This window comes from Zootoca vivipara, chromosome 5, assembly GCF_965207765.1.
Source record: "Zootoca vivipara chromosome 5, rZooViv2.hap1.1, whole genome shotgun sequence".
NCBI lineage: Eukaryota > Metazoa > Chordata > Lepidosauria > Squamata > Lacertidae > Zootoca > Zootoca vivipara.
This window is the reverse complement of record NC_142588.1, coordinates 28,998,679-29,026,065: the sequence shown is the minus strand read 5'-3', so window position 1 is coordinate 29,026,065 and position 27,387 is coordinate 28,998,679. Positions and strand designations below refer to the sequence as shown.

Sequence of the window (27,387 nt, the reverse complement as noted above, 5' to 3'; positions counted from 1 at the left end):
GCCGGCGCTTTCCTCCGCCGCTGCCGCCGCCACCATGGAATCCAACAGGGACGAGGCGGAGCGTTGTATCGCTATCGCGGTGGGCGCCATCAAGGCCGGCCAGGTCGAGAAGGCGCGTCGCTTCTTGGAGAAGGCGCAGCGCCTCTACCCGTCTCAGCGGGTCCGCGGTGAGCGGGGACGGAGGGGGGCGGAAAGGGCTGGGAAGGCCAGCGGGGCCTGTGGAGGCTGGGGAATGACCTCTCACCCGTATTGCGCGTGCGCAGTGAGCTGCGACGCCGCGGGGCACCGTGGGAGTTGGAGTCCCTGGCGGTTCTGTTCCGCGAGCGGGATACGGGCCGCGAAGCGAGTCTTCGAGGGAAACTTTCCGGCGGGCGCGGGGGGTAAGGGGGGACCTGGCTGGGAGAGTCGCCTGTGAGTCTTGAGCAGGAGGAGTCAGCCGCTGGTCCTTGCGAAGCAGGGCTGGGGAGACTACAATTCCCAGAAGCCACCGCGCCGTGTGTGGAGGGGGGGGCAACACCACATCTATAGAGGGAGCGGAATAGCCCCCTTGTATTCCCCCCTGCGCCCCCTTTCTCTACTGCTTCCTCGTGTTAGATCTGATACGCTTAGGCTCCCCCCGCACCCAAATCAGTGGCTCTCTATATCTTTCCTCTAGGCCTTAGTTTGGGGTTTCCACCCCAAACCCCTTCATCATGGTCCCCCAGCACTTCCCCGAAGCCCCTCGTTCGCTCTTGTATCCGTAACAGCTGATTTCCTTCAGCCCCACAATTTAGCATCTTCCCCCGCCACTTCCTTTTTATAAACGACGCCAAATCCATACGGTAAGCATAAATCTGCCGCCGTTGGCCCCCAGCAGATCGCTGGAGATCGCGTGTGTCTCAAGTATACTAGGGTGTTATTGGTGGCGGCTGCCTTCATGCCCTGATCGTGGGCTTCCGCGAGAGTCGTTTTGCTGGTCACTGGGGTGGAAACAGGACGTTGGGCTACTGCTGTACGGATTCCTTGGGCTGATCCTGAAAGAGAGGTTCTTTATCCTCTCTGAAATGGTTACACACATCCTCGCCCACTGCTTGCCCCAATCTCCTGGTCTCCAGTTGACCCTTAAGCCTTTAAGCAACTTGTCCAGCTTTAAGCTAAGATGGCAGCCCAGAATCTTTGCTTTTTGTGGTTCTTTTTTCTCAGCTTCCTCCCCCCCCCCCGGTTGGAGTGGTCATTTCATCTGTGCTTGCTTTGCACTTTGCACCCATCTCTCGGAGCATTACAAATTTTCAGCCCCTTAACTTTTAACTTACAGCATTGCTCTATATTCTTACCATAGTTACAGCACAGAAGCCCCTCTACACTTTCCAGAAATATGGAGTTCCTCTATCTTTCACTCAGCTTTCCGCCCCCCTTCCCACTGTCTAATTTCCCATTCCTACAATACACGTTTTTGTGGGGAGCAAACAGATGCAGTCTAGTAATATGGAATTAGAGTTGCTGCCTTTTCTGTCTTTGAAAGTTGAGTAAACAAGTGCACTTTCTAGTTGCTTCATCTCTAGGGAAAGATACACGCATTGAATTTCTGTTTGTCATACAGTACAACTGTTAAAAAGAAAATGTTGCAACCCTACAAGAACTCATGATATAGATCAGGCATCCCCAAACTGTGGCCCTCCAGATGTTTTGGCCTACAACTCCCATGATCCTTAGCTAACAGGACCAGTGGTCAGGGATGATGGGAATTGTAGTCCAAAACATCTGGAGGGCCGAAGTTTGGGGATGCCTGATATAGATGCTTGCTGCGAAATGGTACAAACTCAAGAAGTGTTGCATGTGTGTTCTTAAGCATGCTCTGTTGCTGTCAATTTTGTGATGTGGGGCAGATAAAATTTCACATAGTGTTTTCTAACATCTAGTTATTTCACCTTAGCCCTCAGACGTGGAACAGGAATAATTTACAACTTTGAGAGACAGGAAAGCCATTTTTTAAAAGCCTTACCAAGAAAGACGGAAATAAAATAGTTACAGAATAAGGATGTATTGAATAATGTATTCATATGTGAAATTATTATATATATATTTTGGCCTTAAAATAGTGTTGTGGGGGTTGGCCCTCAATCTTGCTTTAAGAAAACTAGAGTAGCCGATTCATGGAAAGTGATCCCAGCCAATTAGGAATCAGATAGTCAGCCTATCTCATAGCCAATCAGATTTGGTTATACAGTGATGTCATGGTGTTCTTCCTGTTTTCACTTTGAATGAGGAAATGCTTTATCCTGTGTTGCAAGCAGCTCCCCTCAAATAATAAGCAAAAGAGGAGGTTTGTTTTTGCAGATGGCCCTTTCTGTATTTCAGCTTAACTTTATAAAAGAGTTCCTGGGTGGTGATAGTGTTCACAGAATTTGGTGTGTGTGATTGGGAAGAACTGCTCAGCTTCAGTTTTCGGTGTGTACAAATTTAGGATTGATGTGGTAATCCACATGCAGATGCAATGCTTATTCCTATGAAGAAGTGCTTTCTTTGTAAGAATTTTGTGGGATTCAGGGAAAATATAACAAACGGCAATATCCTACTGAAATGACTTCATTTTTACCTGAACTTTCTTCAAAGTCATAAGCAGTTGAATCCCATAGTTCTGCTTGTGACCCTGTCCCCTTCCTGTTTTGTTTCTGTCGTAGTTCCCTGGGTTGGAACATTTTAAAAGCAGGTATCCCCAAACTTCGGCCCTCCAGATGTTTTGGACTACAATTCCCATCTTCCCCAATCACTGGTCCTGTTAGCTAGGGATCATGGGAGTTGTAGGCCAAAACATCTGGAGGGCCGCAGTTTGGGGGTGCCTGTTTTAAAAGTTTATTTTTAACCTATTTTTCCTTAATTAAAAATGGCTCGTTAGGGCTGGACGAGAACCAAACAAAAGGAAGGGTTTTTGATAAGGTGTCACTTATGTCTTCTGTAGTTTAAATGTATAATTAAGAAGAACTTACTAGATCACTTCAGTGGCCCATCTAGTCCAGTATCCTCTTCTCACAGTGGCCAACCAGTGCCTATGGGCACTGTAGATCAATCTGCGCAATTGCTTGCAATAACGTAGGCTTGCTGCAATAAGTGCTCATTTCCCCACTGCCGCCGCCGCCCAATTGTGAATCACCTCTTTAGGTTCATAATCCTTTACAATGTATTATTCATCCTCAGAGCTACCCTGTGAAATGGGTCTTTTTAAAATCCCATTTGCTGATAGGGAACTCAAGGAAGGAGGCAGGGGCTTCCCTACAGCCATTAGGTCATCTGGTGTTTAAACTGGGGAGAAGGGGCTGTCCAGAGTGCCAGTGACTCCTTTGGCTCGCCTATAAATGTTGACCAAACAAATTATTGTATCCACTCTCCAAATTTTGTTTTGTTTTGTTGTTTTGTTTTGCAAGATACAGAAGCTTACATTAGATTCAATACAAAACTTATTTGCACTTATCTATAAATACTTCCTTTATTTATGGCATTTATAACCCACCTTTTCTTCCAAGGAGCTCATGGTGCATGCATGACTCTCCCCCTCCTCAGTTTGTCCCCACAACAACTTTGTGGGGTAGAAACAAAATAGCACCTTAGAGACCAACTAAGTTTGTCATTGGTATGAGCTTTCATGTGCATGCACACTTCTTCAGATACACACTGTGGGGTAGGTTAGGCTGAGAGGCTGTGACTGGCTCAAGGGCACCCAGTGAGCTTCATGACCCCAAGTGGGGATTCGAACCTTGGTCTCCCAGGTCCTAGTCCAACATTCCAACCACTATGATATAGAGAGATGATTTTTCCCTGCCCAAGGGTAAAGCATACAGCAGTACTAATCTGAAGGGACTGCGGGTTTCGAACGCTGCGGGTTGCAAATGTGCCTCCCGCACGGATCACGCTCGCAACCCGAGGTTCCACTGTATGCAGAAGGATCTTGTTGACATGTGGATCTTGTTAACAGTATCAATTCAGGGTGGTTGTTCTGGTTATTATTGACCATTGTCTAGTTTGATGCTTTCTTTTAAATATTATAATCGCTTTATATATTTCATTTTAATCATCAGGTTGTTTTTTTTCTAATTTTCCTCTTGTCTTGTGCCCTCTGATTGAACATGAACCCATAGATACATTCAAAGCTTAAGGGGTTATTGATTTGTTGGCATGAGTAGATTAGACAACAAATGATTTACATCAAATGGTGTTCTTTCTGTCAGGATGTAAAAGAGTGAACATTTCGCCGGCTAGATTTATTTAAAAAAAAATATTGGATGAAAGTACTGAAGCTTTTTGGAAGAGGACCAGCAAAGGAGGGGAAGAATATGGGAACATTTGGTAGTAACTATGAAAAAAAATGAAAATATTGAAAGAGCGGAACAAATTTGACCCGTTGCTGTGTTTTCTTCCTTGTAGTGCTGCTCGATTCTCTCATCAGGAGTGAAAAATCATCAAATGGCCATTCGCAAACCAAGGAATCCACAAACCCCCACCTTAGAAAAATGAGTGGGGACATCCCTGCAGCCAATGGAGAGGCAGGTGGGGATATCAGTAAAGGTTACACTCAAGATCAGGTAGATGCAGTTAAGAGGTAAGTGTACACATCAGATTTTGTTTGTGTATTGGAGGGCCCTGGCTTGGTATTGCAGAGTCATTTTCCAGTCACATTTGGGAGGTAAGTTCAGGGTGCAGGTGCTGACTTTAGTCATGGAGAGCAGCATCCACGGTAAGACAGGTCTGTTTACTTTAGAAATTGCTTCTTTGCATTCACCATCATGAGAATTAAGAGGAGCTGGGCTGCTTTTGCTGAAGATGCTATAAGGACTACTATTCCACAATAAGGACTTAGTATTTTATTTGGTTCCCAAACGTCCACCCTCACAGACCACTTGAAAATTGCTTTGGGGAGGGGTCTTGTGGGATAACCTATTGGTTATGATTGTGATGGAGTAAATTACAACAGAAGAAATAGAAGACACAATAAAAAGGCAGATAAAAAGAAACATGATTATTTAGCGTGATGGCTGTGTCTCCCACCTTCAACTGCAAATCCACAGGCAGACTGCAGGCTATCTGAATGAAGCTCATGGATCACAGTTTGGGAACCGCTGGGGTAGACAATACAGAGCTAAATGAGCCAGTGGTTTGATTAAGGCAGCTTCCTTTTGCTCCTGTGTTACTTTTGAACTTCATACCCTTCCAAATAGCTCAGATGAGCTCCCAGGGCTGCGTACAATAGATGCATCAGTGAATAAAACATGTACTAAAATACAGTACATTAAAAGCATTATTATTCTTATATTTGTTGCTTCTCTCATAAGTCTTAATGTGATTTACAAGAAAAACAACTAAAAATGTGTTTTAAAAGCATGCGGAAAACGTATTGTTTTAAAACCCACAATCCTAGGCAGAGAGCTAAAAACAACAACACCCAGCTGTAAAAGCTGAATGAAGTAGAACAACACCACAAAGCCATAAAAACGCAGTCAAAGTCCATCAAAACAACTTAATATTCCCATTAAAGTCTTCTAAGGCAGCCTGGGCGGGGTGGGCAACGGGTAATTTCTCTCAAAGTTTTCCAAAGCAGAACAGTCTTTGCTGGCTTCGAAGAATCAATTCAAGTAAACCCGCCAAGCTTCTCTGGAGGAGTTGTGTAGCAAGTATATTAACACTGGAAAAGTGCCACCTCTTGAGCCAGATAAGCTGAGACCTATATATTACTATTTGGGAACCTACTATTAGCAGGTGGACTAGGCCCTCATTTGATGACCTTAGCACCTAGGGAGGCTGAAACGGGAAGAGGTGAGCCACAGCAGGTGGCAGGACCATTCCCAATGGAGAACCCTTATCCTTGGGAGGAGTCCAGGCACACCTTTCAGCATCAGAGATTGCACACTCATTAGCCTTACAACTAGAATTTAAGCAAGCTGTGATCTAAGGGCTAGAGCCCTCTGGTTATTTTGTCTTTTATTATGGGGGTTAATTACTTGCTGGGCATTATGCATGGTTTCTAAATGACACTTGCAATCCACTCTTCCGCCAGAGAACTCGCAGTGGCTTACATGTGATTCCTAGAGGATCTCCCATTAGAGACAGATCCCTTTAGCTTCAGGAATAGAACTGCATCATGTGGCTTCAGACTTGGGAGGTAATCCTTTACATATTTACCTGAGAGTAAGTCCAATTGAAATCAGTAGGGCTTACTTCTGAGTAGACATGTATAGGATTGCACTGTTAGTCTCGGTTAACTTTTGGTTTCTTCTATATGAAACCAGTTGTCTGTTTGGTCATTGACCTTCAGCGAGGAAGGGTATTTCTTTATACAAGGCCATTTAGTCTTTTGTGCTTTTTGCCTAAAATGAAGGAAGTTCGTCTTAAAGCCCCGGATTTCAAAGCTAACCAAACATGCCTAAAGTTTGGGTCAGGATAAAGGCAAGTGGTTTCCGAAATTATTTTCTTTAGTGCAATGCAAGGTTGCGTCACTTGGGGGCAGCATTTTCACTGTGTTGCGTCTGATCTTTGAGGGCCAGTTCTCTAGAACTGAACCCACAAGTTACATACAAATGCTCATACATAAGTTGCTTTCTTGTACTTTGTATATTTGATTTTTTTCTGTAGCCAAGCTTTGGATTATCACCTGCATTGTAGGAAACCAGTTCATCATGTGTTTAATGTGCTTACTTGGACCCCAAGCTCCACATAGTGTTCCTGTGTGTACAGACTTCCTCATTCCTTTCAGTATAGGGAGCAGACTTCTTCCTGCACCAATTAATGTGCATGTAGACCTGCTTTTTCCTTGGGGATGAATAGGGAAGCCATTGAGGGTAGCGGCATCTCCAAAGCTTTTGTGACCATAGAAATCTATTTTAATGTAGACTTTAGATGTATCTGCTGTGGACGTAATGTAGGCAACTTCTGCCTGCATTACTGCTGCTTCTTAGAGGGAGAATTTGTCTTGCCACCTGAGAGCTGCTACTTTAAATCTAGAAAAGACAGAAGTGGAGCTGCTATGCTATGTCACGGTGGCAGCACCAGATGACTGGAAGCAGTGCAGAGTCTGGAGAGTGAAATTGCTGTTGCAAAGGCTGCTCTTCCCTAGAGTGATTTCCATGTCATGATGCCTGACTATCCTGCATCTTGGAGAGAAAAGGAGACATTCCTCCTGACAACAGACATTGAGCTTTGCAGCCTCCAGACCCCTCGCAAAGGGACAGGGAACATATGGCCGTTCTGGGTGGCGGCAGAACTTCTTCCCTGGTTGGCTGGTTTGGGGAGAGAGTCAGGGATGCCCTGCTCCTCTTTGAAAGCTGGCGTTGGATTAGTGTCCAAGCCCACAGATCTTTTTACATGCATAGCAGCAGACTGCATACATGCAGCTCGGTGTGAGGAATCTGTGCCCCTTCCTGCTAAAAAAGTAGTCGTCAGTGAGCTGAGATGGAAGAGTTTAAAAGGTTCAAATTCAGAAATGTTTGAGAAACGCTGCTTGCATCAGCTCAGTGCCGAGCTGGCTTGCACACACAGCTCTGTTTCTCTCTCTTCTGGCCTTAAAGGGACAGTAGAGCTTGAAGGGTAGAAAAGAGAAATCCTTGAGTGTAAGGCAGGTGCAGCTGGCAACTTAGGATTTGCAAGGGGTCAGGTGTTGCTTGCTGCAGGTGAGTAGCAAATGGTTAAGCTGGGTAGCTGAACCTCTGATGGGGAAAGGGTGAATGGATGTCCCGGTTAATGGTGTAGCATCAATGAATGCTTTTGAACCAGTTGAGGAAATAAAACTAGAGGGCAGTATTAGTCTGAATTGTAATTTGGGGAAAATGGAAAGTTAAAACTATTTTTTAAAAGTAGATTTTCTGTCTCTTTATTAACAGCTGCTATGTGCTCTTCTCTTTACTTTTTAGGGTAAAACATTGTAAAGACTATTATGAAATTCTGGGTGTGAGCAGAGACTCCTCTGACGAGGATCTGAAAAAGGCATACCGGAAATTAGCACTGAAATTTCACCCCGATAAGAATCATGCACCTGGTGCAACGGAGGCCTTTAAAGGTAAAATGTAGTCTCTTTTTTGTGAGCCGTCTCTCAGGACCATGAAAGTTAGTACCTTGGGGTGGCAGAGGTCAAGAGATGAGGGTTAGTAGCTTTTTCTTGGTTAGAATTAGTGGGTTTGTTGTTGTCTTTGCATTTAAGTCTTGGAGGTGGGGGGTTTAGTGTATTGTTTTTTGCCACTGTAAACACCTTGACAAATCCAGTAAAGAGTGTGGGTGGGTGGAAGAGGAGAGGCCAGCTTATTTGTCCCATTCATGGATCTGACGCTGAGACTTTTCTACCACGTCTTAAAATTGCAGCATCTAAGCTGCATTGCACATAATAAGTTTAGATCCATTACTTCTGCAAACAAAAAGTTATCCAGCACAGGGGAATGCCAATTCAAACAACCATTTGAGGAACATGGGTTTATTGAATGAACACTGATTTTTGCTTGTGGACCACAAATGAAAATTAAGCTGCTCATTTAGGCTTTGCACATCAAATCCTATCTTTATGCAAACTTGGCAGTGCATTTTAGAAGTAAGTCCCATTCAGTTTAGTGGGGTTTGCTCCCAAGGTAAATAATCAGCCAGTTCTCTCATTAAATTAATAAGATGTGGTTTTTGCAATGCACAGTAATTTGAATCTAATAAAACATTTGTCTTAGTGAAGGCACTAGAAGAGATGCCACATGCTCATACGTATATAAAATAGGGGGTGATTTCAGCTTACAGTTGGCACTTCATAGTCCTAGGCACACTTAGTAGGATGTAATGCCAACTGAGCACAGTGGGCCCTGCAATAAGATTATCCTGCAAGTCCCCTTGATTTCAGTGGGAGAAAGTTACCCTTGCACTAAGGGGGGTTAAACTACCTTTCTAGGTTCTTAATAGCTTCTTTACTACTACTAATTGTAATTGGAAATCATCATGGTGGCTGAGTTCAACCACAGCTTTAAAATCCAGAGGTCCTGGTTGGGGGGGGGGGTCCCCTCCTGATTTTCAGAATTGGAACTGGATCAGAGCTCTCATTTGAGTAAAATACTGGAGGAGTAATTATACAGAATGTGTACCCATATGTTATTAGAAAACAGAAAGCAAGTCTATTCGGTCCCTTTTGGGATCCTAAATCTAGGCCTGTTTCATTTGACAGGGAAAGGGTCTAATGACCCTTTGTGTGCTCAGGTTATATTAAAACTGCACTTGTCTAGACATCTGTCAAGCATCTGGCACAAAAAAGCTCTTCAATAGTGTGTTCTTCAGGGTGGCGAAAGACAGGTTTCTTCACCTGTAGACTTTATGTTTACCGTAGGCTTTACTAAGAGTTGCATGTCACAACCCGGGCATGAAGCAAGATAATGCTTTATCCTCCCTAACAGGGCTATTTTCCAGGAGGTTATCTTTACCAAAGCCCATTTCATTGCTCCTTTACCCTCTCTGTGTTAGCACCCACGTGCCCACTAAAGTTCACCTCTTTACCTTTGGGGAATGGAAAGAGGCATGCACTCCTTTCTGGAAATCTCTTAGTTAATATTTTTTCAGATGTTAGCTGGTGCTTTAGTGTTCCTTTTCCCCAGTGATCTCTGATAAGTGTGACATTTTTTGCCTTCGGACCTTGTTTATGGTCCTCTACTTTCTTGGGAGTGTGCTTGCAAGAACAAAATGACTGCTTTGCTGCATCAGAATGTAGAGCCACTGACAGATATATCCTCAATAAAATTGAACCAGGACATAAGAATATGTCACGTCATAAAGGTGATCAGGATGGGGCCTAATAGCTTATAAAATTCTTGGAATACCCTGTTTGGAACGCTTGGGCTTCGTTCATCATTTATGAACTCTCTTTCCAATAAAAGCAGAACCATTATGAAAAGGCAGACCATTAACACAAAAAACTTATTATAGTTACTCAATTGGACTAGTTGACTCTTGGGGTCCCTTCCAAGTCTACAATTCTGTGATTCGATGAACTTAGCAAACCGATTGCACCCATTGCATCAGTAGGCCAGGTTTTTCTTTCATGCACATTTATCCTTTAGATGCCTTTTAAAAATGGAGATTTAGTAAGGGCTTTAAAATCAACTAGAGAAGGATGGAAAGCAGTCAGAAGAGAGGCTGCTGTTATTACGAGTATCGAAAACACATTCTTTTAAATGCTTGAGGCACTTCATAATGAATATGTAGAGTATATTTGCATTCACTATCCCCATTCTACAGGTGGGCTGAACGAGACCACCCACTTCCTGCCTGATGTGAGATACAAACTGGGGACTTTCCCAATTTGCTGGCTTTAGACCACTGGCTGACATTTGCTATTGCTGGAGGCAAAAATACGAATCCTTTCTTCTTTCTTACATTTCAGCTATTGGTAATGCATACGCAGTATTGAGTAACCCAGAGAAGAGGAAGCAGTATGACCAGTTTGGAGATGCAAAAGTCAGTCCCACACGGCACGGGCATAGCCCTACGGACTTCAACCGAGGGTTTGAGGCCGACATCTCTCCTGAAGACCTCTTCAATATGTTCTTTGGTGGTGGTTTTCCTTCTAGTAAGCCTTTTGTTTTAAATCTGGTTTTTTTTTTGGGGGGGGGAGAAGGTTGGAGAAATGAGGAGTCACCCACTCAGCTGGCTTCGCTCCACAGTCACTTACCAGAACCGAAGCAGGCCCTAGATAAGGCAAGATACCCCCCCCCCCGGTCCCAGTTGACCAGGGCTGATTGAAACAAAGCTTGTTGGATGTGCTAATAGAATCCAGATGTTAGAGCAACAACTCGACTTTCTAGCAAGCAGTGTGAAAGACCCTTCCGCAAGGTATTTGGTGGCAGTTCCCTTTAAAGTTGAGTTGGAAAGAGACTACTGTTTTAAGGAAGCTTCCTTTCTCTCCTGTCTAACCTTGCATGAAAATGAAAACCATTCTGACCCAATACACCCTCCTAGGTTTCCTTATTGGTGCAACCAGGACCGGCCCTACTGTTAGGCAACTGCCTCAGGTAGAGGACATTGGTGGGCAGCAGCATTCCCTGGCGGTTCCTCCTCAGCCATTCCTCTCTGTTGTTACAAGGCCTGATCTGACCTGCTGCCTTAGGTGTGGTGGAGGACACAATCCTGTCACTGGCATTGGCGCAAGAGTCGCCTGCCGGCCCAGTTGGCTTCTGCACATGAAATGAAGAGGTGGCACCATCTTGTCCTTTGCCGGAGGCACCCAAATTCCTGAGCGCTGCACAACTCCAGCCCAGCACCGGTGCAGTTGCCTGTTTGGGCTGCGCAACCGAAAATGGAGCTCTTGAGCGAGGAAGATTCCCCCAGGGGCTGTGTTGTGCCTGAAGTACGCTTTCCCTCCCTGTAGGTAGAAGACAGGACCTGTCGCCCTCCAGGTGTGGTTGGACTTCCATCACCCCTGCTCAGCATGGCCAGGGCTCAGGGATGAAGGGAGTTGAGGTCCACCAACATCAGGGGGGCAACAGCTTCCCCATCCCTGGGGTAAGGAAAGGAAAATCCTTGCTGCCTACTGGACAGATCATTCGGCCAGCTGAGTGGAGGTGCTGCGGGCCTCCCCCTCTTGTCCTGCAGAACTCACAACATAGAGAGGTGCTGTGTCCGAGGCCCAATTTGACCGCCATACTTGGGACTAGGGAGGCCTTTTCCATGGGGTCAAAATTGACTAGAGAGGTGAAGGATGGAGTGTTTGGGAGAGGTTGCATTCCCTGCAGCATGTGCCTTGGCTCCCTTGCTTGAATCCTTTGGAATTAGTTGCTGTCCTTTTCTGCAGCGTATACTGTTTGTGGTTTCAATAATAGGTAGAGCTGCTGGTGACAGATTGCTTAGTCCGCGGCCATTTGCACTCGTAAGAGCGCCTTCCCGTTCTTCGTTCCGCACTAGATAATTCGGCGGCTTTGTCATCTGCCAGCAGGAATTGATCTGATCTGCATCTTCTAGCTAAATTTCAACCTTGCAAGGATAGCAGGTTATATGGGAAATGGTGCCGTAGGCCTCGCAACACATTAACCAGCTCTAAAGTCACTCTTGGGTTCACACAAACAGCAGATGAGGTGGCAAAACTGTTCCTGAACTGTACCACTTCAAAGTACAGATGGGGGGGTTGTGTGATTGAATGATCCTTGAATAAAAAAAGATCTCGGCACATAGAAAGCGAAAATATCAGAGAGAGGAGTTCAAGCCTTGAATTCTAGTGGTACCTCGGGTTAAGACTTTAATTCATTCTGGAGGTCCGTTCTTAACCTGAAACTGTTCTTAACCTGAGGTACCACTTTAGCTATTGGGGCCTCCCGCTGCTACCCCCGCACAATTTCTGTTCTCATCCTGAAGTAAAGTTCTTAACCTGAGGTACTACTTCCAGTTTAGCGGAGTTTGTAACCTGAAGTGTTTGTAACCCAAAGCGTTTGTAACCCGAAGTACCACTGTATACATATACATTACACACACACACACACACACACACACACACACACACACACACACGAGGGTGAGTCCTTTAAAAGAGTACACATGTTCCACGGCACCTCTTTTAAACGACTCACCCTGTATATATATGCGCTTCCTATGACCTGCTACCTTCAGTTCTGTCTAGCATGTGGATCCAAACTGATGCCATGAAACAATATTTACTCAGCTCCCATTTGACAGCTGACTCTCCTAAAACATGCACTATGGTGTGATTACGCATGGGGAAAGAGCACCCCATTTTTTCTCTATGGTCCCTGGTCATGGTGGTTTTATGATTTTCCCCCCTAGTCACTTCGCTGGTGTTTGTGATCAACGAAGCTTGGCACTGAAACAATACTCTGTGGCTTTCTAAATGTTTTGCATGCCACAAAGAAAGGCTTTGCGGTCCAGGGATTGGATTAAACCACTATATCTTGCTCTAGTTTAAAAATGCAAGTTGCTGATGTTTTTGTGCTGCCTGGACAATAGTCACTGTTAACATATCTCTGCTCCTATCTTTACTTGTGTGAAATATAAGTCTGCTGTACTGTATCCTAAAGGTAGAAAATGCCAGACCTTTGCAAAAAGCTTTTATTAGTTCTGTAGCTGTGTGTTATGAAAGAAGTGCATGTTTCAATGGAAAAACCCCTTCAGGTAGATAAGAGTAATTGATAGCGGCCCATTGATGAGATGCCCATTGTAGGAATTCGCAAATCTTCAGGGCATAAAAACAATAAGCGTGTTGCTAATATTACAGCTTGCAGCTGAATGGAAATAACAAATGGAAAAAGCAAATGGAAAATTACAGCTTTAAAATAATCTTTAGAATATTTATATAGCATAAAAGCCAGTGTGTTAAATATGCGCATTTATGTGTTAATAAAGACTCCTAGATGGTGTACAGGTGCAATATTAGGGTGCTTTTCAAAGAAAAACACACATTGGCCAAATTGCATTTGTTTTCAACAGCACAGCACAGATCCTCACCAAAAAGTACTCCTTGAGCAGTAATGTCAGATCCAAAGGGGGTTCAGTTTCCAAAACATCCGTGAACATGCACTGTTTACTCTCAATCTCTCCAGTGTGTCTTACGCCTGATATGCATGTTGGAATTCTGAGCTTTAAAGGCACCTAAGAAACAAAAATTAGGGACCAGACTGATGCATGTACTCCTTGTCCTCCACTCTCCCAAGGCTTTTGGCTCTCTAACCTATTGATGACTGTTTTGTGGGCTTCCAATTGTGATCCCCAGCAGGTTGCTGTTCTCTGTCATAAGCTTTTGGAGAGATTTTTAGCATGCCTTAGTGCCTGGCTATTGAAATCACTAAATGTCCCTTAAAGATCGGAAAGCTCCGTAGTGGCAGATGTGTGGCAGATGCAAGGAAGCCTAGCCAAGAAATCAGGAGGCAGATTTCCAGGAACAAAGGTGTCATTGCCTGCACCAATCTTAAGAAACCCCCTGTCCTCTCCCTCCTCTTTCTAAGGAGCAATTTCCGACCAGCGTGTCGGTGTCAATTTGGTGCCAGCTCCTGACCACGTCTAGGAGACAATATGGTGAACAGGTAGCCAGAGCAGGAAAAGGGCGGGGGGGGGGAGAAACAAGAGGGAATAGATGAGACGGAGGCCGAGGGACCTGTAGGGCTCTCAAGAACTGAGGAAGGGCTTTTGAGGAGAGGAGGGGGGTTGTACTTATCTGAGTCTCCCTGGCAGGCCCCACCCTTAATAGAGAGCCCAAAGGAAGACGACACAGGGAGTGCACCGTCTCTGCCTGCAGCAGGAAGCCTCCGAGAGTGGTGGAATCTACCTGGAGGGAACGTCGGGGAGAGCCACGTGAGATGATGAACCTCCTGGGAACCAGAGGCCCCCCCCCCCGGCTCAGGGAGTGGGGTGGCTGAATAGCAACCGCCTGGGGATCCTTGGTCTTAAGAGTCACAAAGTGGGACATGCAGGAATGAGGGGAACAGGCCTGTAAAAGGAATGCCAGGGGACTGTGAAGGCCGATTTCTAGGACCACTGCCCATCTTTCCTGAGCGAGAGACTCACAACTGCCAGGTGGCATATGCCCTGCAATAAAAGTAGAGTTGCAAATAACGCACGGTTTTGCCATTCTTCTCTCGAGCCCAAGTGCACCCATGTCAATAGCCTAGGCTACTTTTGCAGTTGTGGCTTGAGCAGTTTTGCCGCTTACTTTTTGAGAAAGCCTTTAAAGTTGCATTGTTCTTCCATGCATATTTCCTTTGACGCACCAAGGGGTTAGTTGTTAAAGGATTAGAACCCTGATCGTAAATACAACCTACCTATTAGTGCAGTGGAACGCATCTTCCACACATGAGTGTAGCTCAGTGTAAAGTCTTGGTTAAGCTGGTTTCTCTGTTGCAGCCTTTGGAACAACCCAGCCTGTCATCTCTCCCATTATGGAGTTTGTCCTGTCATGAAGGGGGCTCTTACCTTCTAACCTCTCGCTGCACTTGTTAGGGCCTGGTTAAATTCCACTCCAGCAGTGAAATACTCCAAATTTTGCTGTGACCTCGGCCATACGCTGCCTCAGTTTGCTGACGCCGTATTATCAGCCGCTCTTAACAACTCCCACTTTTCACCCACAGGTAACGTTCACGTATACAGCAACGGCAGAATGCGATATACCTACCACCAGAGGCAAGACAGGCGGGAGCATCAAGGCGATGTAAGTTGCGGCAAGAAGGAAGAAAAAGTAAAAATGCTTCAAAACATGCTGACCCATTCCAGTAAAAAGCTGCTCCTCTGTACTCCTCTGTCCCAGCTGGTTTGTTAACTGTTTATTAGCCAAAAGCTAAAGCAAACCCATTGGGTTTTTGCTTTTATATTTGATTGAGATTCCCCCCCCCCCAGGATGCAGCTTTCGCCCTTAGGACTGAGTTGCCAAATAGAGGACGAGTGACTACTTGTCCCCAATTGCATTAACTACCAGTACAATTCTCCTGCCAACCTAGCAGTTCAAAAGCACGTCAAAGTGCAAGTAGATAAATAGGTACCGCTACAGCGGGAAGGTAAACAGCGTTTCCGTGCGCTGCTCTGGTTCGCCAGAAGCAGCTTAGTCATGCTGGCCACATGACCCGGAAGTTGTCTGCGGACAAACACCAGCTCCCTCGGCCTATAGAGCGAGATGAGTGCCGCAACCCCAGAATCCGCGACTGGACTTAACGGTCAGGGGTACCTTTACCTTTACCAGTACAATTGCATCCTCCAATGCACTGAAAAGCCAAGTGCCAGGCTGTGAACAAGGATGCCCACTGTTTGCCTCTGAACTTGCTTGGGGCATTAGGCAAGAGAGACTGTTCTCTCAGTCCCTGCCCCCATCTGTGGTACAGGTATAATGGTGATACTGGCCTACCTTACAGCCATGTTAAAAGGCAGGTTTGGGGGCCCTGGGGGCCACCGAATGATGTTGGGCTCGGAACGCCCGCCAGCCCTAGCCAGCATGTCCAACCATTGTGGATGGCTGTCCAGTGAGACTTATCAATGGCTACTAGTTATGATGGCTGTATGTTTCCTGTAGTATTGGAAGCAGCGTGCTCCAGAATAGCAGTAGCTGGGGAGCACAAGTGGGAAAGTGTGACGGCACTAACATGTTGCTTGTGGGTTTGCCATGGGAATATGGTTGTCCACTGTGGAAACAAAATGCTGGACTGGAGAATTCCTCGGTTTAACCCATCAGGACTTTCCTTGTGTCCTTATGATTGTAGCTCCAACAACATCTGGAGGGCCACATCTCCGTTACAATTATTGCTGAGATAATGCCTTCAAAATAACTGTTGAGTACTCTTAGTGTGCTGTGAAAGTGCTCAGTGTTAATACCATTGCAATGGCTGGTCTTTCAACATCAACTCCCTCCTTTCCTCCCTGGACCCGAGGCTTGGTCTGAGCAAGAATGGTGAGGTCCTTCTGTGAATGCGAATGCACTGACGACATTCCCTTCTTCCTCCCTAGGGTGGCCTTGGGCTGTTTGTCCAGCTGATGCCTATTCTCATCCTCATCATCGTTTCCGCTCTCAGCCAGATGATGGTCTCCAGTCCACCTTACAGTTTGAGCCACAGACCGTTAGTTCCCTTTACTCTTCTACGCAGTTAGCTTGGGCAGTTGAGTGTATGGAAGGGGGGTTAAGAACAAAGAAGTCTTTTGCCAATTGCTGTTTTTGTTCTATGCGTTCTTTCCCCTGTGTTTCTTCTTTTCCTTTCCGTCTCTTTTCTCTCACACTGATTAAACCCTTTAGATCTTCATGTGGTCAGAATACTCTGCACAGGACTTCAGGATGCATTGGGGTGGAGTGGGTTGGCATTTCAGGACTCACTTGTGTGAAACCTCCCCTAGACCAAATCCATCTGTACATGTCTTCTATAGAAACCTGACTATTGTCTGTTATCATGAAGACGGTTGCTGTTTCACAAAGAAACATTTTGTGGTCATTGCCCAAATGAATGTGTTACTTAACAAATCCCTCGTGTTGCTTTCCATATCGGCAGATCTTCGGTTGGGAATTTTTCATTCATTCATTTTATAAATTTTCCAAGTGACATTGGCACGAGCTTCTAGGATCCAACATGGTTTGCATAGGTCAGTGTAAAGTGGCATTCCAAGTTATGCAGGGGTTAAGAAAAAACTATTACGGGGGGGGGGGATTTCCAGACTTTCCCCTGTGGTGTCACATTGAAGTTCTTGATTCCTGCAAGCTACTGATCAAATCTGAGGGGCGGGGAGAGAGACAAAACCTGTATCCTCTGTAATAATTGGCATCTTCTCTGCCGTGTGGACCAGCCGATTAAGGTTGACAATGGTGCTATCTGGGAAAGAACTAGATATACTGCAAGAACACAGTATATTCTGTGCAAGCCACAGGCTGGATCTGACCCTGTGATGAATGTGTCTCCTCTCTTATCTGCTACTTCCACTTCTAGAAGGGAAAGAGCATCTGGACCCCTGAGCCCATGAGAAAGAGGTGGTGTCCTCCTTTGCTGATCTGTTTTGGTCTTTCCCTTCCATTCTGCCTTCCAGGAAGGAAGAGAGGGATGGCAAGGAGAACGAGATGCCAGGGACGGAGAAGAGTGCTCCGTTTGGGCTTGTCCTTTGCAATGCGCGTTTCAGGCCTAAACTCCACTTGGAGTGGCTCATTGGGAATGTTGTGCCCGTGATAGGAAGCTGTGGCGCTTATCTGTGAGATGGGATGTTTGAGGCTTAGGCTGAGTAGGCCCAAGTGAAATCTGCCTCCACCCTTATTAAGTAGTTTGGAAAACCCCAGGGATGTGCTGTTATTTCTTGGAAGATAATCCCCTGACAGAAGGGAGCCATCTGAATGATTTGGAATATGTACAGGAGCCCAAATATCTAACACAGGGAGGATTAGATTTAAAAAATTACCACCCCATTTTACAAACCGCAACATGGATGTAACACACTAATTTTTGAGCAGTGCATAATAAGGTTGCAAAAGAGATACAATAGACATAATGGATTCATACAGTTGAAGTCAGCTATAAAATCAGGGGGGATTTACTTAAAATACATGCTGGTTTGTTTGTTTGTTTAAAAAAAGAAAATATGTCTTCACCTTGAGTCAGAAGTTCAACAGGGAGGGAATTGGTCTGATCTGTGGAGAGACCTCTACAGAATTGGGCCCACAGTACTGAGTGCATGGCTTCTGCTTGATATTAGCCATTGGGCAGGGGTAGATTTTGAATGAAAATCCACATCTGCACTATTTGCTGCAGCATCATATCGAAAGCTGTTACCAAAGTGGCATCAAACAGGAGGAAACTAGCTTGTAACACAGGCTTTTCCTTGTGTACCTTTATTAAATAAAGGCTTTTTGGGTGATGTCGCGCAACTGCTTCCACTCCACCAATGGTAAGGATTGGATTAATTCATTTTGGTGGTCCTTACATTAGCTTTGTTGCTAAGGTTTGATACTTTGATCCGGGACCCTTTGTAGATTTTGTAGTCTGGAAAAGGCCGGGAAAAGGGTCTGAACTCTCAAGTCTTTGATTTCCCCTTTGTGTTTAGGGCCCTTGAGCTGCCTCCTTTCTCAGACTCCTTTTATCAAACTGCGTATCCTTCCCCCATAGAGATTTGAATGGAAAGCCAAATGCATCAATTCCACTGTTGGCTCATCACAAGCAAATTAGCTGCCCCATCCAAGTGGCAAACATCTTGGCAGCGATCCAATCCCCTGTCTGAGCAACTGAATATAATATAAACGCATTCTGCTAGCGTTCCGTCATTGCAGCCGCAGCAATTATGACTGACAAATGTGCAGTGTCAGCCAGCAGGGGGCGATGCTGACTCGCCAGCTACTGCTTTGCACTAGACCCTGCTGCTGTTGGGGAAATCTGGTAAGCTGAGCTCACCATCTGCCTTGGCTAGTAAAAGGAAGTGCATTGCTGCTGAAAAGTTCAGAAGCCATCTAAATGCTTCCAAGTGGTCAGTTTAATTCTCTTTGTAAATTGTCACCTGTGTAAATAAACCCTTGAGAAGAACCTCTAGCATGTGTGTTTTTTTTAAGTCACCCCTTAATATTTGGGTACAGGTAGTCTTGCTTTTTGCATTTCTCTTGGCCTGTTGCTGGACTTTGATGCAAGGCCACGTGACCTCATGCTCTTCATCCTAGTATGTGTGTGTTGGGGGTCAGTTGGAGAGATAGTCACTCCACAGATGATCACTCAAAATTCCTCTTCCAGGAGTACAAACTCCTGTAAATTTTGCCGTGGGCAGATCTCTTGCATTAGAGATAAAAGGCAGCATTTTAAAAAAAGAAAGAAAATCTAATGTATTTTGATTTTGTTTAAAAGACTGTGAAATTATACTCAGTTCCCTAGAAGAAGAAAAATGCCCAAAACTTATTAGAGACAATGTTAGGGAATATTTTCAGGCAAGCATATCCATCTTGCCAGCAGCCTGTTTTAGTCTGGCCTCCTGTTGCTTTAGGGGAAGAGCAGATCCTTTCTCGTTCCAGATGAATAATGGGACTTGAAAGTCATTTCTTGTTAGCACAAGCGGGTGTTTTTAGGGTTGGTTGCCATCAGGAAGGGTGAACTCCCCCCCCCAAAAAAATGTTCCTCTTGCCATCAACCATATTAAGTGAATGTGAGCTAATGGGCACACGCCTCTTCTGCTTGGAACCTATATTGGAGTTCGCTTGCAGAGCGAAGAGCTTTTCTTGAAGATGGCTTGTCTGCCTCAGTTGGCAGCCCAGAGGTCCCAAGCTGATAAATGCTGCCGGACATCTTTTGGGCATAGGATGATAAATGTGTGGGGAGGAAATGGCAGAAGAAGGTGCCGAGAGCGTTATGCTGGGTCTGAGGAGAGACTGTTGAAGTCAGTGACACTTTCTCTGTTTCAAAACACATATACTATTATTCACTCTTCAAAGTACTTCAGTGCAGTAAGTGACATTGTAGTTGCTTAATAGATTTAGTATTATCCTGTTTGGAATGCCTCCCCCTGTCCCTGGTCCATTTTGCCCTTGTGAAATCTCACCTTACCTGAAGGTGTCTAGCAAACACTTACCCTTTCAGTTTCATATAAGCTACAATGGGCCAGTGCAATTTGTGTCCCATTGAGCAAGGTACTGTGGCCTGCAAGGTACTTCACAACCACTTTGGTTTTGCTAGATCGGGGGGAACAGAAGTGGTTGTTTTTTCCGCCTTATAGGCCACCATACATGGCCGAGGGACCTGCATTTGGTTTGAGCGGGCCTCACGTTTTAGCAAGACTGCTCTATGGCTTATTCAAACTAATTTGTGTTATTGGTTTAGATCTTTTTTTTTCTTTCCCCTTTCCCAGGTCGGTCGGCCATATATATAAGAGAACGACCGAGCACTTGAAAGTATCTTACTATGTAGCTGACAACTTTGCAGAAGAATACACTGGGACAAATCTGAAAAATGTGGAGAGGAGCGTGGAAGACGACTATATTGCAAATCTCCGAAATAACTGTTGGAAGGAAAAACAACAGAGTGAGTGTCCCAACCTTTGTGGAGCTAGATCTGGTTTTCAGGCTGGCTATTGGGCCATCCCTTAGAGAAAGCTGTCTCTCCAAGTTGACTTTTCCATCCCTAGAGCTTGACAAAGGTGTTGGAAGGTTCTGATCTAAAGAAAAGACAACCCTGACATACCGGTATTTACAAGTCTGGTTCACGGAAGGACCTTGGTCCAGTGTATTCAGATGCTACAGCTAAATCTTGTTTTAGACCAGGGGTCCCCAAACTTAACTGGCTTTGGGCCGGATGCCCGCCGCGCCGATTGCGTGGTGGGCCAGAGGGTGGGGGTGCGGGAGCACGCGGCTGTGCGCACCCATGCACATGCACAAACGCTATTTCTGGCACACTCCTGACCTGGAAAGCGCCGGAAATAGCTTGTGTGCATGTGCAGAAGCCTCCTCCAACCCGGAAGTACACAGGAAATGACGCTTGCGTGTGCACACGAGCTATTTCCGGCGCTTTTCCGGGTCGGCAGTCGCACCGCGCCGGTAAGAGCGGGCGGCGGGGGTCCCCGGGGGCCGCATAAAAGAGCCTCGGGGGAGGTATGTGGCTCCCAGCCCGTAGTCTGGGGACCCCTGGTTTAGACAAAGCTGACCATCATCACCTCTGGTATAATCCTCCAAAAGGTAGAGACATGTTCTGATGTGCTTTCAGTAGCGACCAAGCTGTCTGCCCTGTTCCAACCCTACTTTAGAAATCGTCCCTAAAATAATCTGTAATTGCAATGCCTGAGGCAGGTGCATAGAAGTAGATAAATCTTTTTGTTGACTCCCTTACAGCTCCCTGCTCAAAGGGACTCATGACAAAATGGGATAGGTGATGGGAAATGTCCTCTTTCCAGAAGCAACTAGGAAGCAAACCATCTCTCCAGTGAACTGCATGTGGAGTATCTGGGAACAAGTATTATACAAGCCCAAGGGAATAATTATGCTTGCCAGCCTTCATGACAATTGCTTCAATGATAATGGCTTTCTTTTGCAGAGGAAGGCTTGCTGTACCGGGCACGTTACTTTGGAGATTCAGATCTGTATCAGAGAGCACAGAAGATGGGCACGCCAAGCTGCAGCAGGCTGTCTGAAGTTCAGGCATCTATGCATGGATAACTATTGCGGAAACAGTCCATAGAGAGCTAAGTAAGAACTTGTGATTAATGCCTCCCCACCCCCACCCCCACCCCCCACAAATGATTCTCAAGCACAGCACCATAGTCCTTATTTGCTGGCTTAGTCTAACTTATAGACGTAGGTCTCCTTTTCCATGCACAGACATCCCTTAATCAAGAAGTCACACATAATGCCAGGACATTAGGCTTGGTTTGTATTTTGGCCTTTTGTGGTCCTTTCATCTTCTCCTACATAGCATTTGGGATCAAAACAAAATGACCTCACAGTTGATTGGCCTGTTATTTGAGAGCATCCTTCTACTTTCTCATCTAGCTGAGAATTTCAGAACTTATCTGAAAAGAAAGTGGTTCCAGCTACTACCATAGAGGCACCGTAAGTGAAATGAGCAGTTTAGTAACTTCTCATTCCGTTGAAGGTGCTTCTCCAACATTCGAAGCTGCTTGGTGTACAAATGTGGCATACAATGTGTGCAAATGAGGTTGCAGAGAAAACTGCAAGGATTTTATTGCTTTGTGGTGAGATTTCTCTGTAAATAATGGAATTGAGAGACGTGGAGGAAATTAAAACAATACAAAACCAGTGCAAAGTTCAAAAAAGATCTGTATAAAAAGATGCCAGTGAGGAGTGTATCTTCTCCTTCCCCATTAAGACCTAGTGCTTATGTAGTTTGACCCTAATATTCAGAAGCCCTTTGATTGAAATTTCCAGTTTCAAAAACCTTGCCAAATTTAAAAGCAGCTGTGCCAGTAGGGGGACCGAGTGGATCAGGGCTATGATGCTGTGCGAACCTTTTCTCCCCAGGCCGTTTGTCCGATCAAAATTGCTCAGCCCTGGAATCTGCTATTAGGCCAATTAGAAGACCTGCCATTTTTCTCCAGCCAAGCTAATAGTAGCTTTTTTTGTTGTGGTTTTTTTTTGGGGGGGGGGGTTAGGTTTGACCTGGGAAAGGGTTAACACCCCGCCCCCTCCTCAGACAGCACAACACCCAATCCAATTCAGATGCCCTGCAGCTGCATTTAAATTGAAGCAGTGGCAAGGAGGTCAGGAGGACACTGTAATTTGACCCCGCTGGGTGGTAAACCTGTTCCTGGGCACTTCAGAATGCAGATGGGGGTTCTCACAACTGAATGCATCTCCATACAGAAAGCAAATCCCTCTATGTAGAAAACTAGCTAGATTACAACTCTAGTCTGAAGTAGTTCAGCCCAGCCACAAATGAATTACCTGTTTTGGTCAGGGTTTCGGAAGTGAGACAACTCTTGTTTAACAGAACATAGTGAAGGCACACTGGTTTTCCTGGGGTAATTAAAATGCACAATCGCTTTTCTCAAACCTGTCCGCCCCCACCAAACCCTCTTCTGTGTTTTGAGGCATGCATGCAGACAAATTTGAAGGAAGCCTTGGACTGCATCGCTACACCTCTGGTTTAGGAGGCTATGGACATGTTTTGGTTTTTCTTTCTTTTGATATCTTCTCTACCTAGAAAGTGGCCAGGCCTCGCTGTTTACTGTTATGGGAATTTCCCCATGTACCAAGTTGTCAAATGGCAAGATTATATATATTTAAATGTGCAGATTAGCATTTCCAGTTAGTCCAGTTTATGGGGGTGGGAGAAACTGTGGAACATGCTCTCTGGGGTTGTCATTATCCTTCTAATACTGTTACTGCTTTTATTCTCAGACTCTTCAGATGCCTGAAGACTTTGGGGGAAGTGCACTGAGCCAAGGAGACTTTCTATTTAAAGAATCAGACCTTAAATTAAAATGGAATTGGAGAATTAGCAACGCACAACTGCCCTCTCCTCTCTCTCTCTCTGTCTCTGTGTCTCTGTCCAGCATTAAGACTCGGACATCTCTTAGAAGGGGGGGGGGAGAGAGACCATGTCTTTTTTCTCCTTCCTTCACTATCAACTGTCATATGTCTCTGAGAGCAAGCGTTGAGTTGTTTTTCTTTTAAAGCCTGGAGAAAATCAGAGAGCTTTTGAAATTGCACTGGTCACTTCAAAGAGAGTGGGAGAAATTGGAAGATCTGTAGGAGTAAAAAAGAAAAGAAAAATCAATTTTAAAAAGCAAGATAAATTATTTAGAATTAACTTATAGCTGTAAATATATTGTACTTCTAAACTATGCAGGGATAGAATTAAATTATTTCATTATTTTGCCGAACTTCATAACCCAAGATGTGTGAATTTTAGCCTTTTTCCCCTCTCTCCCTCTCTCTCTGTTTGACCCCGTGAAAACTTTCCTACATAAAGCAACCTTGTCTGATATCACACAAGTTTTGTATTTTTTAATAGCTTGGTTTTACTGGAGAAATAGTTCCCCCCTTTTTTGTATAAGAGAATCACTAAAATTGCTAGGGAAGTTTTTTCTACATACAATTTTTGGCCCAGTTTTGGATTTGTGGTCTAAATCCATGACCTTTCAACAGAGGGCTTGATGCTCATAGAGCGAGGAGAGAGATTCGTCCCTTTACTTCGTTGAGGCTGCTTGTGCTTTTCGCGTGGAACTTCTTATTTTTATGTTTTGCAGTCCCTGTGTTCTCTGCCTTTTAATCAGTGTTCATTCTGGTACATGGACGTTCTTCATGGAAACCTCCTCCTGGCCATTCTCCCCACCCCAACACGCTGATTTCCATCTTGCAGTGCTATAAAGTTGGAAGCAAAGCTGCCTCCTTTTCTTGGCAAACAGCTACTGCTGATTTCATTCCAGGAACCTAGCGTCCGTCAGCAAAGTGGGTCGCCCCCGATACATATCCTCCATTCATACTGGTGGGGCTTTGGTAGCCCAAGGAAGGGAAGTCCAAGGCATAGCAGCCTTGTTTGCTGGCTTTTGCCCTTTATCGGTTTCTGTACGAGAACAGGATCTTTTTGTCAGAAGAGGTTTTGCTACAGTCTCTGTTTGCTTGAGCAAGTTAAAAGAAGGGACTGGTACTATTCCTTTTACTTGACTGGACAGTATAGTCTATTTTCCATTGGATTTTTAAAAAATAGTAACCCATTTCCCTTAGTGATGCCCATCCTGTTTTTTGTTTTGTGTTTTTAGAAGCAGATACTGTGCTTTTAACATTACTACATGCAGCTGAGTAAAGGTTAATGCTCACAGTTCTGACGAATCTAGTTGTGTGCTCCTCCTGTCTCTGTGCTGGATCCTCCATTGTCATCTAGGGAAGGTTATCCTGCATTCATTCCTCTTGCGTGGAACTAAATAGGTGCTCTTGACCAAGGGAAATGTGTCCTGTTAAGAGAAGACTTGGTTACGCTGAGTTACCACTGACCACACCAGCTGGATTCCTCTCTGTTTTGCTCTTCCTTTTATCCAGAGGCATTTTCTATACAGAGCATTCAGAATTCCTTGTTCAAAATAGAATACAGGTACCAAATGATAGGTTAGGTGTAACTGGTAAAATATCCTTTTAACTCATCCTGTTCTTTTGGAGCCGACAAACTGGATATTCATTTAAGATAAGCCACTGAGTTTGCCTTTTAATCAGTCTTGATACCTGCCATACGTTTGCCCACACTGAAGGACGGATTTGCTCAGTGTGTACTTAAAGCCACAAGAAGGCCGCCCTGCCCTATGTTGTTTTGTGATGGAAGACCTGGGCCACATCGTTGTCTAAAACCTCAGTCCTGTTAACTAACCTGCAGTGATCCCTTGAGCTCCAACTGTGTTTGGAGGGTCACCCCATTCAGCATGAAATTGCCGACATCTTGGAAAACAGCATTGGCAGTCCCGGTGCCTACCTGTCCACAAACCTTTTGATTTCTTAAGTAGATAGCTAGCCATGGATGTTATGAACGATGTGCAATAAAGAAGCATAGATCCTGAGAGATACTTGCAAAGGCTTTGTTTGTTAATTTAGAATTATACAATTGTACATCTATAAATAAAGATTTATAACATGGAACCTGTCTGCCAGCATTTATGTCATGCAAGGGTCAAAGCAAAGATAAGGGGGTGCAACACTACCATCACCCCAATGCGCACTCCTGGGCCGAACTATGCTGAGCTGATACTTGTTTTTAGTGCTGAACACATACTTCTGCCCTTCAAGACTGGCAAAACCCAGTTGTTAGCAGCAGAAGGGATTAAGTGTCCTGCTGGTACAAACAACATAAGCCAGAGAGTTTTCTAGTTCTGTATGTGAAAAGCTGCTGCAGGCTGAGCATTTTTGTCAGGCTATCTAACCAACACATTTTCGGCCACAGCAACTTTCAGCCTGTGCTGTTGCCTGATACTCTGTCCTACTCTAGCAAGACCAAGAATCGACATTAAGACAAAACCCCAAAGTGGAGCCTTGTTTACTTTCGTATAAGTGAATGCCTAGCGTTTCAGCTGCCTTTAATACTGTATTTTTACATTGTTGTAACTGACCCCAGGTGAAAGGTGGGTAAGAAATATAACAAAGAGCAATAATTTGCTATTCTGGGGGGATAACTGCATTTGATGACAGTGTTGTAAAGGGTCTGGTACCTGCCCACTTTCCCCGAAGCTGGGTGGATTGGCTTTGACCACTGTATGGGATCTCCTGGGTGTATACCATAAATAAGGCTCTCAACCACTGCAGGAAGAAGAGAAGGAGGTGATGTTTGGGGAGATACGGAGGTGGCTGTGGGGCCACACAGTCTGTTAACTTCTGACGCATGTTGCTGCACATTTGTCTGGGGCGCAGCTCATGCTAAACCTTTGAGACGACAGCTTTGGCCCAAAGTTAGCGATCACATTCAAAGGGAATGTCCACACAGTCATAAGTGGCACCTGTGGGAAAGGAAGTCACCTGGGGTGAAAATTATTTGGAAAAATATGCTTGAAGCAGGATACCCCAAGTTTAGCAGGCCTTTCCTCGCAAAAACAAGCCCATGCAAATTTACTTGTCACCAGTGCCCAATTTAGGGGAGTGTGGGTCGTCCCCCCCCACACACACACAGGGTGCAGAGCCCAGGGAGTATTAGTAATAACAACAATACCTATATTTATATGGGTACCTGCAGAGAAGATCCATAAAAAAGCAGCTGTACCAAAAGGAATTATTGTGAAAATAATTTTTGGGTGGGATTTTTACCCTTGCTCAGGGTGCCATATTGCCAAAATCTGCCCCTGGTGTGATCATCTCCTCCTGAAACTGCCTCTCCTGGGTGATTTACAGATTCCCTTGGTCTGCAACTTCCATCTATAATATGTAGCCGATAGACAGCTGGAAGTAAAATATATTGGTCTTTACCTGGTGCTGAGAACATCACGTGCTGTTTACTCACCTCCTTCAAGCCATTAATAAAGATGTTTAAGTACAAGCGATGGGATGATGAGAAAGAGTGAGAGTGTCTATTCCCCAGCTGCCTGGAACTGAAGCTGCAGGCTGTTGCACCAAGCTGTTACTGAAAAACAGGAGAAGCAGATGGAATGTAAACAGAGTGGGTGTCCTTGGCAGCAATTCATTCAATTAAGGGATGGAAAATTAGCATTGAAAACAGCAATTCTACCTACAGTTGTTACAAGGGTGGCTGGTATTTACTTCTCCCTTCTCCCCCAAAAGGAAAGTGGTTCAGATTATCTTTTTCCTCTTATTTTTTGCACCAGTTATGCTGACAGGGAAGTATGCTTTCAAGCTGATAAAGAGTTGATACTTTCTTTGCTGGCAAGGTTGCTGTGCCTTTAACTGGCATGTGCCAGGCAGAAATTCATCAGGTGATGCTCCACTTTAAGGTGTGCAGTGAGTGGGTGGCAAGCTCCCTTGTTTAATTTTCTGCCTACACAGCCTGATACTGTGCACAATATTAATGATTTGTAGAAGAGACTTTACGACCTGAA

General features: G+C 45.0%; 1 protein-coding gene and 1 long non-coding RNA gene across 4 annotated transcripts; one reads left to right on the top strand and one right to left on the bottom strand.

The window, feature by feature from the left end:
• Positions 1-25,486, top strand: DNAJB12 (DnaJ heat shock protein family (Hsp40) member B12). Of its 3 annotated transcripts, XM_088670251.1 has the most exons (10): positions 1-167; positions 4,399-4,573; positions 7,875-8,020; positions 10,364-10,549; positions 14,155-14,274; positions 15,048-15,127; positions 16,411-16,520; positions 20,257-20,429; positions 21,435-21,586; positions 23,258-23,365. In XM_088670251.1, the coding sequence occupies exons 1-9, from the start codon at positions 35-37 to the stop codon at positions 21,554-21,556; spliced, it is 1,245 nt and encodes a 414-aa protein (XP_088526377.1). In that variant the 5' UTR covers positions 1-34; the 3' UTR covers positions 21,557-21,586; positions 23,258-23,365. The 3 variants fall into 3 exon arrangements, with proteins under 3 accessions (XP_088526377.1, XP_034993693.1, XP_034993692.1); XM_035137802.3 differs by lacking the exon at positions 14,155-14,274 and having other exon boundaries at positions 23,258-25,486; XM_035137801.3 differs by lacking the exons at positions 1-167; positions 14,155-14,274 and adding an exon at positions 211-380 and having other exon boundaries at positions 23,258-25,486.
• On the bottom strand, positions 22,052-26,424 carry LOC148685627 (uncharacterized). Its single transcript, XR_015950175.1, has 2 exons — positions 24,680-26,424; positions 22,052-23,605 (listed from the first exon to the last, which is right to left on the bottom strand). It is a non-coding gene; the product is annotated as an uncharacterized LOC148685627 (long non-coding RNA).
• Positions 26,425-27,387: the final 963 nt, after the last annotated feature.